Source organism: Corvus moneduloides, chromosome 3 (assembly GCF_009650955.1).
Source record: "Corvus moneduloides isolate bCorMon1 chromosome 3, bCorMon1.pri, whole genome shotgun sequence".
NCBI lineage: Eukaryota > Metazoa > Chordata > Aves > Passeriformes > Corvidae > Corvus > Corvus moneduloides.
Window position 1 is genome coordinate 15,895,610 of NC_045478.1, and position 14,122 is coordinate 15,909,731.

Here is a 14,122-nt window from a genome sequence, read left to right on the forward strand (position 1 = left end):
TCAAGCATTTTTGTGAAATAAAATCTCTTGCTTAAAACAAAGAATGGAAGCTGCTTATGCTAACTATTTCTCCAGAACATACCCACCTCCTGCATGAACCAATTTTTACACTGAAAAATACACTTTCCTTCTCCAACATTGCAGCTATCTGCTTTCAAAGATGACTGGACTTTAAATACAGATCTCATAAGCAATGTAACAGATGATGCATTTACTCTTTACAGTGGCTCATTTTTAAACAGAGGGTGTGTAAATAAAACTCCCTTATTTAATTGTTGTTTATTTTTCAGTTGCAGTAGCCAATTCTTTGTGTCCATCTCCATTTATTTAATATTACATGCTGCAACATCCTAAGATGTATCACAATGTAAAATAAAGTAACATAGGCAACAGGATTAAAGTTCCAGTGATGATTGTCTTAAATGGATGAGTAAACTTTACCAACTCTTTACCCGTGTCAAAATTCTCTGGTCCTCACACTGCAAGAGACCTTTTTCCTAGCTTCAGGTTTTTGCATTTCTGTCTGCTGTCAGCATCCATCAAAGCCGTTCATGGTTCGGAGTCCAGCTGTTGGAAGAGGCTGATCCTCACCCTCTTACCATTCAACAGCATTATGAGCTGGGCTGATGGGATTTTCCTTTTGCAGTTTTTTCAATCCAGTAACTCTTTTCCCCAGTATTAAACCTTTGTATACATCATCAGAGGCAACAAGAATTCATCTTTGCAGAACATAATGCCCCTTTATTCTGCATGTGACAAGCTTTCTGAAAAGAGAATTTTTGGTTATTTATGGGAGCAATTAACAAATTAAAACACTTTCCAGATACTCAAAAGTTCCCATATTAATGGACTAGTTTGCTATTTGTAGTCTTCAAAACCTCTACTTGAACCAGCAGACACCCCTGTTACAATCTCTAGAAAACAATGAAAAACTAAACAGTTACATTTTCCTTTATGTATGATGTACTTACTCTATGCTAAAAATGAGAACCTTTGCAGTGTGTACACAGATCAACTGGATGCCATAAACTGATCTATCCCTCCGCATCCAAAACTCCTTTATCTTCCTTATGTATCCAATAATTCTAGGGACAAGAAACTAGTCTAGAAAAGAGAAGAGTCTACAGCAACAGAGCGCAATCAAACTTCAGTCTTAACAGGCCACTGAAAGCTTCTTAACAGAAATAAGTAATAAATCAATGCCACAAACATCTCTGGCAGACACATACGAGGTGTCCATTCTGAAAGGGAACAGAAGGCACACAAACTCTATCTAGTTTATGATACACCCGAAACTCTTAGGACACCATATTCCCACAACAATGGCAGAGGTACCTAGAGGGGACTTCAGGAGCGTAAGACAAATCACCTCAAATGAACCAACTATTCCTAGGGACACACGGAACCAGCTGTCAAAACAAGATTCATCAGAGGTAAAGCACACATCAAACATCATCTCTCTATTATTAGGGCAGAAATTTATGAACAGCATCTACCTATAACACTAATGGTATATTAATTACACATAAAACTCAGTGTCAAATGATAAAACTTATTTTCTCTTGAAACACCATAAAATTATTTCTGTTCTACAGTGGCTTCCAAACTTCAGCCTGTGATTTTCACTCCAACTTCTCTGTGATTCACTATACTTTTGAAAATCTCTGCATGGTCTCTCAGTATCAATACACTTTTCCCCATTAAAAAGTAACTGCACAATGGTATAATTAACAGCAACTAATGCCAGTATAAGATTTGCAACTTATGGCAGTCAAATATTTGATAACATCAGTATCTTCCTCTTCTTTTTGTTAAATGGAAAAGAAATTGCATGTATTTCATTTTGTTGATGCTTTGTCATGCTGTAGCTATCTGTAAACAGCTTGAATCTTGTCATACAAATGCATAAATATAATATCCTATGAATTCCATTTGGGAATTTGTTTTTAAATGAAAGAATGCATCTGAACTGTCACATGTTGTCATTCATTTTAGGTGCCCAACTCAGAAATCACAGGACACTACTACAATCTTGAAACCAATGATCTTAAATTCTACTGGAATTTCTACAGTTTTAAGTATAACTAAAATTAACAGTGCAGACACTCCTGTCACTAGAGACAGCTGCCCCAAAGTGTAAGTGAATCTTAAGTGACGCAATTCTTAGTGTACCAAACAGTAGGTATATAATACTCATTTACATAATATTGACACAAAAATAAAAGCCTTTTCCCCACAGTGGACTTTGCCAAAATAATTAGAGTTCATGTCATGGAAGGTATCTATAAAATGGAATAGACAGTACTTCCCTGTATCATCAGTGAAGCACCAGGAAGGTAAATTCGTACAGAGCTGGTACCTAAGACAAAACACTACCTAAGACAAAGAACTTCTGCATTTAAAATTGAAGCCGTTTAGAACACAGAAGCATGTCCAGGCCTATCAGAACTTTTGTTGCTCTTAAATGAAATAGGAAACAGCTACTGCTGAATCAACTGATTGAAGCAGAAGAGACAAATGCTTGGATTGATATGTAACCAAGCACCATGCGTCCTTGCACTAGTGCCACATCCACATTGCCTGCGGGACAGGGAAGGCAGTGGCAAACATGACCACTCCATCCCTAGAACAGACTGGGCTGGAAATACTTACATGAGATGCTTGTCATCTACATCCAGACCATTTAAGCAACTGAAGAGAGTGAACTAAGCAGGAGAATGAATGAAACCAAACAAAAAGCAGCTTACAAAAGATTTACTACTTCATTGCTTCTTCAATGCTGTTCTCATCAGCCCAATTAGCACCTAGTTCACATGGAGCTCAGAGTGTAGGAGGACTCTGCTGGCATTTTTTCTATTGTTGTGTAACATACACCTACAGTGCTGGAAAATAAACAAATTATTAGAAACATGTGCTTTGCAAGACTCCATAGTGCATGTTTTGCATGTGACTACAGACCAGTTCTGTGTTTGCAAGTGCTAAGGAAATTTCTATTTTAATAGCCAAACAGTAATCCTGTTTGACTGAAGGGGCTTAAAATGATCACTAAATACATTTGTTTCTGAGTTGACTTCCCTAGAATACAGCCTAAGTTTCCTTGAAATTGCATATTCTAGGAAAGAAATCTTTCACAAACAATGAACAGAAATCATAAAACATGAGAAAATAATCCATAAGAACGTCTACATCCCTCCACTACTATTTTCCCTTCCTATATGCTTTTTAAATGTAGTACAAAGCTTTCAGGAATGTGAAAGTAATTTGTTCAGCTCTAATCACTTCAGCTGTTTTGATGTATCTACACGCATACTTAGCATAATGCCTAGACAGAATTATAGATTTCAGACTACAACTACATTGATAATCTGATCTTTAATCAGGGATAGCGGAGGGGTCCACAAACAGCAGATGGTTCTGAACACCACACTGCTCCAAGACAATAAGGAGCAGAGTTTCAGCCTTCTCTCTTAGTTCTCTATTTCTTCTTGGTTTAACAAGTCAGATGCTAGAATTTATACTATATCTTCTTTCATGTTAACTTTTACAGCCACCTCTTAAAGAATATACTCCAAAGAAATACACTTCACTGCACAGTATGCCACTTACATAGTAAATATTTTTGTGAAGCAGAGTTCACACACACAAAGAAGCAAATTTTTCAAATTCTGTCCAACACCTACTCACTTGAAAACAAAGCCTACTACTTGAGATGAAAAGTACTGAATCACACCACCCAAGCTAATTTCCTGCAAAGCAGCATTGCTCATAAGAAAAAGCCTATTCAGTTACAATACTGTATCTTGGTTTCTCCATCAATAAATTCTCCCCTATAAGGTAAATTATTTTCTTTTTCCAAATAAAATTGAGATACGTATCATATCTCATAAAGCCTGCATAACTCCTAGTATTACTTCCCATTTTCTGGGGAACATACAGAACTCTTCTTCCACTCCTAAACTACACAGTAGGATGTAGCTAAGAGATCATTATTCCCTGTCCTCCCCCACTACCCCTTTCCTATATTCCTGCCCTCCTCCTTGCGATACTGATCCTTTTCACATTAGCCCTGCCCCCACATTCTCAGCCCTGTGTTTTCATCCTACTTCCTGTGTGAACAGTGCCACACTCCCTCTTCCTCTGCAGTTCCTGTCAATTCCAATTCCTTTGAACTTCCTCAGATTTTTGATGCATTTCCTTATCCCCTCCTTAATGCTTCTGCCCAAATGGCAATTCCTGACCCTTCAACTCCTCATATGCCACTACAGTACTTCTGCTTCTGGATAACTCTCTCATCTCTCAGTTTGTTTTTAATTCAGATTTCCTTTTCTTGTTCTTCACATTTGACTGATCTTCACATTACCTCTTAAACATTTCAGGTGCTCCTTACTTTGTGAGTCTTCCTTTTCTTTTGTTATCATTTTTTGTTGTTTTCCAGCCAAATTTACTTGACCACTTAATCCCTAGATTGATGTAAACTTCAGAAAAGAAGTCTAGATTTAGTCCAAACAAAGGAAGTTTGTGGTCACCTTAATCACAGAAAATCTCACCTCTAATACCAAGACTGTTTGAGCTGATGTCTCTGTCCCCAGCAAGAGCAGCTACACACAGTAAGCATTCTGCCTACAGAAGAGCTTAAGCTTTGTGCTAACAAACGTGAGACTGTGTGGGGAAAAGGCTACAAAAAAAAAGTCCTGCCATCAATTTGCAATAAAGTCAATAGTTACAAACTTCGAACTTCTGCTTGTCCTGTTACTAGAACTGCATTTTCCAGCTGGGTTAAAGAAAAAAAAAAAATCTGTCTCAGTTACAAACAGACCAAAGGAGGTATTCTAATGCTATATGAAACCGGGTGTAACCACCTTGTACAGCTTCACAAGTATGATTCTCAGTAATTCTGTTTTCCCATAAGCAACTTCCAGTCGTGATGAAAGAGTAAACAAGGAGACACACAATTTCTCCTAATGTGAACCTCTTGCACATTTGACTATGCTACAAATGCGAAAGTACTGTCATCTTGCATAGCAGTGGTAATTGTTGTAAATGCATGTTTATAGTGTTTTTCAAGCATTTCTGGAAGCAGGAGGGGAACTGGTTACTTGCTTGCCACTCATCCAGTAATACTTGAACCTTTAAGTAAGAACACCTCTCCTCAATTTAATAGTCATGGTCTGCATTTCTGCATTATTGCACTGATTTTTTTTTAATGTAAATATTTCTCCTATTCTTTCCATCCCTGCCTTTTTAACCCTCTGTGCTACATCAGATATCATTCTAGTCTTCAGAGGATTTGTCAGAAATATTTGCTAGTTACCATCTTAGCTCTTTCAGAATCCTGGGAGTAAGTTAACCAGCCCCAACAAACTGAGGGCTTTAAGCTCACAATTTTGTTTATTGCCTTGCTTACTTGCATCTCTATTCCTGCTATCCATTCTAACCTTCTCCCACACTTTGAGCTCAAAAACTGCAGCACAGAACTTGTTTAGATTTGGCAATACCTACATTATCTTTAACACTACTACATTCAAACTGCATTTTCCTTCTCTTCTTTTCCTTCTTGCAACTCTATGTGCTTAAGAGTGCTTTTGTTTTCTTTATTGCCTTCTGTCATTCATAAAGAAACTTGACCTTTGCAAATTTGTCTTTTATCCTTGCACATATTTTTTAATACAAAACTTTCCTCTGAATACTTGGCTTTTTCTTCCCATGTCTGACAGGTTCAGATGATTTGTGATATTCTTCCTGGGGTGTTTCAAGTCTGTACATTTCCCAAAAATTTTGCCCTTTCCTGGGATATTTAATGAACATTTTTCAGGCTTCAGGACATAAACTCTCTTCAGTTCTATTAACCTCACCAGCTCTCAGTTTAATGACTTTTCCCCTATATGTATATATGTATATGTTTTGCTTTTAATGTCTTTGTTTTGCTTTTAGTACACAATTAATTCAGCCCCTACTATTCAACAAACGCTTCGCTTGTTTCCACAACATCCACTTGATTCCTGCCTTTAAATCAGCGATTCTCACATTAGCCTCTCCTGCTTCTGTTTCCTTGTATAAAAGTCAGCAGCTTGGCTTGCCGTGACAGATGCCTGACTGTAACATGGCTTCTTCCCTCTCTAGCAACTTCAAGAAGAATAGAAGATTTATTTGGAGACAGCAAGGACTGAGAATAAGTGAAGGCTCTTGCCACTGGCCCATCCATGAGAGACATTTCATCTTAGCATGAAGACCACCTGAGCTCCAGCCATTGCTCCAGTACCTTGGACAGGGCTGGGCCAAGGCAGGGACCTCCACAGAGACAGGACAAAGCACCAAAAATCACTGTAACAAAGGAGTTTCAAGAAATTAAGAAAGATAAGGAGACTGTAAACATTTAAAAGGATAGAGAAGTTTGATACCCAGGAAAAGAGAGGGAAGAGTTAACCTAAACAAGGCTAGACCTGACTTTTGTCAGGTGATGAAAGAGTGAACAACCTTTCCTTTAAGCGGAAGGATTGATTCTGGGAAACTGGGGCAGACAGACCGTGTGGGCTCTCAAGAGTGAGGCTCAGAAGGTGCAGTGCTGGAGTTTACACAGGAAACAGCTGTATGTAATACATATGCATAATCGCACATATGGAAGGTGGAAAATATAAAAAAATAATAGATTTAAGAGTTTGAACTGTTTAATTACCACTACCCCAATGCATATGAATAAAAAGAAAGCCGTTCACAGTGGTTCAGCTACTAACACACTACACTAGTCAGGTGCACCAAGTTTTCTTGCATTTCTCCAGCTGTATTCATCAGCCATATTCACTTGACATGTGGACTGTAAGAATTTTGGAGCAGGGATTAGGCTATTGTCCTGTGACTTTGCAATGCCTTTCGAATAAAGGCTTCACCTTTACCCAACTGCTGCATATTATGGAATACAGAGAACAACATAAAGATAAGACGAGGAAGTGAAGGTGGGTTAAAACTAAGCAAAAGTAGCCCCTTTCTACATTACTCTCTTCTAGCATCAGCATGAAGTGCACTAGATTCAGATAAGATGGTTTTGAAAAATACAGCAACATTATGGAAAAATCAAAATACAAACCCCACAATTAGTAAAATACTTCAGAAAGATAAATATTTTTCATTCATCCTCCTAGAAAGCATTTGGTAATGTGAAGCAGATTCATCACCAAATGCACCAAGGTAAGGTGCACAGAAAACTTATTTATATGGTTTGACATTGTTTTAACTGACTGCACATTGACTTTAAAGTTTTAAGGTTTAAACTGTCTATTTGAAAATATCCACAAAGCTCCAGCTGAAGATGGACAGTTTAGCTCATGTACTTCTGCAAATTTCATCCTCTATATTCCTCTCAAAAGAAAACAATTCCCACACTCCTTTTGAAATCATCATGCCTTTTGTGTTATAATGACTTTTCCAGAAACCTCTCTGGATGCTGATGACAGAGAATCATGATTCCAGAAAGGAAGCAGAAGTGGAACACAAAAAAAACTTTAAACAACATGTATTTATGGAAGTGGTTTTAGTAATGAGGTAAGAAAAGTGTGCAAATATGTTCTACTAAAAAAGCATGCTATAGTGGGCATAAAGATATATTTTATTAAAAAGAAATATACAAGAAAGAGTAGTAGATTTCTCAAAATGCAGTACAGTATATGACATTTCCTACTGCTTCTCAAACTATACAGAAATATCCTCTTCATGTAACTTTTAAACCCAAGGCACAAACATAGACTATAGGAAACAGAATCCAGTCCTATAAATGTAGCAAGCAAAAAGTAAACATCCAGGTGTATCCATGTATCCAGACTCACATTCCCCCACCCTACCAAGCTGTTACTACATCTCCCTCTTGTTAGCTTTGCAGAACCAAAATGCAGAAGAGAAAATTACAGAATTGTACCATACAAGAGGGAATCAAATTCAATAAGCCTCAATCCTTTACACCTCTCCAAGCCAGCTGAAAACCATGGATTGCCTTAGGTGGCAAGAAGATGTTGCCATTTCTGATACAAAATACTTGCATTATAAATGACAGCGAGGAAGAAAAGGATTTGATACTGAAAGGACATGCTGCATTTGTAGGAGTGGTAATTAAAAAAAAAAAAAACTTTTAAAGTGTAAAATAACATAATTATTGAGGTATAATAATCATGGAATGGGACCTACAAAACAAAGGCAAGTAGACACCTGAAATTACAAGTTATGCCTTTAACATTAATTTCTCAGCTTTTACAAAAATTCCTTGAGAGTGGTTTCTAAATAGACTGTAAACAATTGGAATCTATTTTTGTCCAGAGGACTAAAACCATCTTTGGTACCACTATACTGTTTCTTTAGATTGTACACTTTACATATTTCCACCACATGTTTGTCCTGTCTACTTTTTAGAACACATTTATTCTGGTGGCAAATGCCACTATGCTGTCAAGGTGTTCCAGTAACCTATTAAACTTCTCTCAATGTTTTCATTCTCGTCTCTTCACAGGGAAATCTGTGCACACAGTGAAGTTTAAGTAGGTGGGTAAACTTTGTACCTCAAGTCCTGACTTAGATGGAAATGTCTTCTGCACAGGGACTGCCTGCTACTCTCTATTTACATATCAGCCTGCAAAATGGCTCCCTATCCTACTTACTTGGTCCAGCATTGGACCCCAATAAACAGTCAGAACAGAAATACGGGCTTTATTGTAAACCTTAACCCATGCTTCAGAAAAGAAGTGGCACAATTAGATTCTAGTCATTAATTTCTCTTTAAACTAATTTCTAAAAATCTCTAAAATTATCACACCTACTAGGATCACTTTGCAGGTTTCACTACAATTTAGGGACTATTTTATTTAACTTATATCATACGAAAGAGAGAAGTGTGTGTTCTAAGTAACAGCAGTACTAAAACCAGATTTTTAAGCATTCATAGTTTAAGAATGGTCACCACGAATTTTTAGATTGTGTGACCTTTAATAGGAACAGACAATTAAAAAGGCTGCAGTTGTCAGACCAGATTACTGATTTCAAGCAACTCCTCCCCCAATCATGTGACCATGCTCTGCACTCTATCAATTAAATTTTGTTTAATCTTAGTCACTATCACACATGTAAAGATTAAACAATAACCTGTAAGGGCCTGTGACATATGGCTCACTAGTAATTTTGTTTCAGGAGAAGCTAAAGATTCCCAACATTTTTCTAAGCAACATCCTAATCTGAGAACAATGCAGAAATTATATGATTCCTTTTCCTTTGAAATCACTTTATGTTCCACAAGCATGCCTTTCCTAATCCCTTTTCCACTACTGAGAGCAAAGAAACAGATTCAGCAAAGAATCAGATTCTCTTTCTGCAAGTGTTTGAACAGGCACCAGTTCCCAAACTGCAATGCAGGCATTTCTGGTGATCTCAAAAGCCATGATCCATGGTCTGTAACCAGTAAAACAGTAAAACTGAAAGTATTTTCCACTGATACTAAGAATCAACCATACTATGAAACTGACAGAGGTTAGTTAATCCAAGTTCAGATTTAAGGCAACACCTTAAAAGCTCACAAAGATATATAGATAAATTATACACTTCTAATTGTCCAACATCTTATTGATTTCCTCACTTAACAAGCCTCTTCCACTCCACCATGGAAAGCTTCATTAACTAAACTTTTAAGACACTATTAGATACCTACTAATTAACTAAGACAGAATTACGAAACTAGTAGCTAGTGATGTTAAGTGCAAAAGACATCCCAGTGGGATGTGAAAAAATATCTGTGTTTGCGGAGAGTTGAGCTCAGGCTAACAAGTCACAGTAGCCTCCCTCTCCTGTGGTTCTGCACGGCCTCCCCAGCTCCCAAGGGAGCGCCAGACTTGGGAGGCTAGAGCTGGCTTCATGCAGGCAGTTGTACCTGCCATTCCAGAACCAGACTTTTTAGGAATAGCAGTAAAGAGACTTCCTCTAAGTATCAGTACTAACCACTTAATTTGTTGATTTAATAAATGTATACAATATCCTGGGAAGCAAAAATGTGTCTTCAGTTAATAAACTAGCTCTTACAGTCACTTGTTCAAATTTGTGCATACAAAAAGTCAGCAGTCAGCCAGTTTCAACTTACCTATTAACTGCTTTAAAGTAACACATGCCCTCAATCATACGCAGCCAGACTTCCTAGCTCCCAGAACTACACTGCCTGCTGCAAGAGAGCAGTGTGCTCTGGAAACCAATGCTTCACAGTACCAGTGCCACTGGAAATGCACAGGTTCTTTGTATTCCCTGTACATTTTTAGATGCATTCTTTAATAAGCTTTAGTTCATAACAAGTTGATGAACTACTTCTTGCCCAGCCTTCCAGAAAAGAGGTGCTGAGCCCTGGCTTCTCTATTACAGAATTTATAGACAGCTTTTTATCCAAGAACCTGAAAAACCAGGCACGTCATGCTAAAGGACCTGAGTATTTCCAAACCAAAGAAGTCTAAGTCTGAAAAAAAAATTCACCATTTTGAAACCATGAAAATATGCTTGTTGTTCTTGACAAATCACAGAAAAAAAGATTCTGTAGTTATTTCCACACATGCTTTCAGACAGCAGCACAAACAGGCAGGAACTGCTGATATTTTGCCAGAAGTGCCAGATAGATCAATACTATTAACAGCTACTGCCAGTTTCTGCAATCTCTCACCTCCTGCCTTGCAAACTTTACTAGGCCCATTCTTTACCATCATTATTACTAAAGATAATTTAACTAAGCTAGCAGAAAGCAGCTAATACCAGAAACATACAGATACGTTCTGATTGAGTTCCATTAAAAATCAAACACCGATCCACTAAATTCCACCTAGAGAAAAAACAATTTTTTAAAAAAACTGTTATAAAAATCTCTAAATCTCACAAAACTGCTTTTGACCTAAACACTTATACCAACTTCGATCTTATATTAATCAATTTTAAGCAGTTCTACCTTGCAATTAAAATGATTCATTACTGTAAATATTCAAGACGAGCTTGTCTTTGTTACAGAATTGTTGATCTTAAGTCTATCGGGTTAATAAAGCATAATTAAATCCAGGCATTTAAGTGCAAGCTTGCATGGCAGAAAATTACCTCAGGAACAAGATTATTTTGAATTCAACTCCTTGCTTTAGTGGTTTTGGGAACTGGCAAAACAGGAAAATCCTGAAAAGGGTGTTTAAACACCTAACCTGGGTTTTGTTCACTTAAGACACGTTAATAATCAATTGCTAGTGGCAGTTCTTTTGTAAGAAGGGATATCAACTACTGACAAGATTCTTTTTGCTGAAGAGGCTCTTTTTAAAATACATGCTTACTGCAAAACAAATCAACTAAACGCATGCTGTAAGAACTGATGTAACAGGTAGATGGAGCAAATTAATCTGCAGCACAAGTAAGACTCCCCCCTCCTACAAGTTACTTCAGAGAAGCTGCTAGAGGAGTCAAGATACACAGACGCTTCTCATTTCATTGTGCGTGTATGACTAGGATGTGGAATGTGCTCTCACTGTGTTCAGACCTGTCCCACATTTCCCTCTGATTTGAAACAGGAGGGAAAAGAGTCTCCCTCTCCCGACTGCTGGCAGACATCCCCCGTGGGAGGAAGGGTGAGCTCTCGCCATCAGGTTCAACGGCACGTTCCGAGTATCTTTGAAGACAGAGAAACACCCAGCTTTTGGCGAGACAAAAGCGGCTCACGCCAGGCACCCGCAGCCCGGCTGTCCCAGAGGAGGCAGGGAAGAGGGAGCTCGGGATCCCGCACACCGAAGGGCAGGCACGGCCCTGAGGGAGCGGATCCCCAGGGAAGGCTGCCTTAAACCGTATGCCCGGGGGGAGTGCGTTTAAATTTCTGTATGCGGGAACTGGTAGGCAGATTAAATCCCACCTGTGCCCGGAGGCAGGCAGATACACACTCGGAGAAAGGTCAGACAGGGAAAGCCGAAGCCCCACATGGCAGCTGGCGAGGCCAAGGCGGTTCAGGTGTCGGTGTGAAGGAAGGGGCTGACGGGGGAGATTGCAGAGTTCAAGTTCCCCCCCCCCCGCCCCCAGGAACGAGGAAAGCGGACGGAACCGCCCGTATTCCGACACGGTTCCTCGGGCGGCAGGAGGAGCGAAAAACGACGGCTCGGGCTCCTACAGCTGAAGGCGGCGAGCGACCCTGCCCCGCGGTACGCTGAGGGCCGGGCGGAGCGAGAACCCCGCGGGCCAGGGGAGCGACGCCCCGGCCCTTCCCCCGCTCCTTTTCTTTCCCCTCTCCACCCGGGCGAGCCCCATTTCCTCCGAGCGGCAGCCGAGGGCGCTGCTCGGGGCCGGGCGGGAGAGGGAGCGGCAGGAGCCAGCGCCGGTAGCGCCTTGTTCTCTGCAGCCAGGCCAGAGAGGGCTGCGCGCCCCGCGCCCCCCGCCCGGGCTCACCTCCTCGATGGCCGCCACCGTGTTCCTGCACTGGGCCATCCGGGTGGTGAAGTTGGAGGCGGTGGGTGACTTGTAATCCTCATTGGTCTCGGACACGAATTCCGACACGGAGATCTGGTCCGGCATGGCGGGGCGGGGATGAGCGAGGGGAGGGAGGGGGAAAGCAGGCGGCTCCAGGGGCACGGAGGGGAGGGCGTAGGGGGGGCTCCCCCTCACATCGCTCGGCAACCGGCGGCGGCAGCGCCCTCCTCGCAGCCCCGCCGTCTGGAGCGGTGTTGTTCCTCCGCCGCCACACAAGGAAATTCCCCGCACCCACACTCCTCCTCCTGCTCCTCCCGCGCGGTCACGCAGCACCGGGGGCCGGGCACACGCCCAGCCGCGGGAGCTGCTTCCACACCCCACCCTCCCGTTCGCTTTCTCACTCTCGCTTTCCTCCTCCTCCCTCGCTCCCTCACACACTGGCGGGGCGAGGGCACGGCCGCACGACCCCCCTGCAGCCCCCGGCGCGGACCTGCCGCCGCGCACTCGCCACCGGCGCCCGCCCTGAGAAGATGGCGGCCCCCTCCCTCCGTCGGTCTTTCCCGAGCCCCGAGGGGAGAGGAGGTGGCAGGCGCCGGCTGGGTAATCCCAGCGACAGGCAGGACAAATCCAGACGTGTGGTTTGGATAGTGTTGAACAACAAAAACCCAAGGGCAGGGGAAGGTGAGGCGCGGTGCCTGCCTGGTGCGAGGGGGAGCCGGTTGAAGCCCACAGGACAGGTCTCCGCACTGTCCCCTCCGGGACTGCCCGCAGGTGCAGGGACAGTCTCTTCCCTCACAGCTCATAATTTATGTTTCAACAGCTTAATCTGTTTTACGAGTTCGTTGTCTAGTTTTCGAGGACGCTGAAGAGAAATGCCGTTCCCCAAAGGTCCGTGCAAAAATACTTTTAGGCTAAGTAACGTTTAAATCTTCATTCTTAGAAAGCTTTTTCTGTACTCGAGGAGGAAGAGCTATCAGAGGAGGTGCTTTGTTCTTCAACATAAAGCCACAAAGATTACTCGAGGCAAAAAGGGTGAAACTCAGCCCAAGTTGTGGCATTTGTGACTGATGCAGCAGAAGGGACATTGGCATGGTGCCACTGAATGAGCATGGTGCTGCTTGTGTTGGGAATATGGGGATGTGATCCATGGCAGTGGTTCCTTTGGCCTCAAAGCCCTTAGGACTCCTAGCTGGTTCCTGCAGAAAGCTTCAGAAATCTGTATTTTGGCCCTGAAACTCTCTTGTGGCTCTTTCACTCCCCTCTGGTGATACAGTTATTAGCTTTCTGTAAGTGATTCTTCATTACCCTGTTTTAAAACTCTTCAGGGAATTCAGATGAGTAAGCAGGTACTCTTTTGCTGCCATTTGTAAAACGTCCAAATAAATAACTGCAGACCTGCCCAGTTACTGCCCTTTGCGATCCTTGCTAGATCCTTTAGCATAAATAATAAAACTTGTCAACCATATTTATTTTACTGGTTGCAGTAAATCAGGTGAATGAACAGGGACTATCTGCATGTTCTTTCGTTTTTCTAACGCTTAATAGTTTTTCCGTCCTAATCATTCCTTATTTTCTCCAATGAAAGTCACTACTGTTGTTTTGCTTTTAACTTACTTTGCTACTCTCCTTGTTAATACTTGTGCACTATCAGTTAGTATGGCATGTAAAGATCTACATTGTTCTGCTGCTA

At 41.3% G+C, this 14,122-nt stretch overlaps 1 protein-coding gene across 5 annotated transcripts in view; it reads right to left on the reverse strand.

Moving 5' to 3' along the window:
- ASAP2 (ArfGAP with SH3 domain, ankyrin repeat and PH domain 2) overlaps positions 1-12,721 on the reverse strand; it is a 94,501-nt gene extending 81,780 nt beyond the window's left edge. For 4 of the 5 annotated variants that reach the window (XM_032104315.1, XM_032104311.1, XM_032104314.1 and 1 more), the window contains exon 1: positions 12,412-12,537. In XM_032104315.1, coding sequence (XP_031960206.1) covers positions 12,412-12,537 — 126 coding nt within the window. Of the gene's footprint in view, positions 1-12,411 lie in introns of all 5 variants that reach the window. The other variant, XM_032104309.1, reaches the window with a different exon arrangement.
- Positions 12,722-14,122: the final 1,401 nt, after the last annotated feature.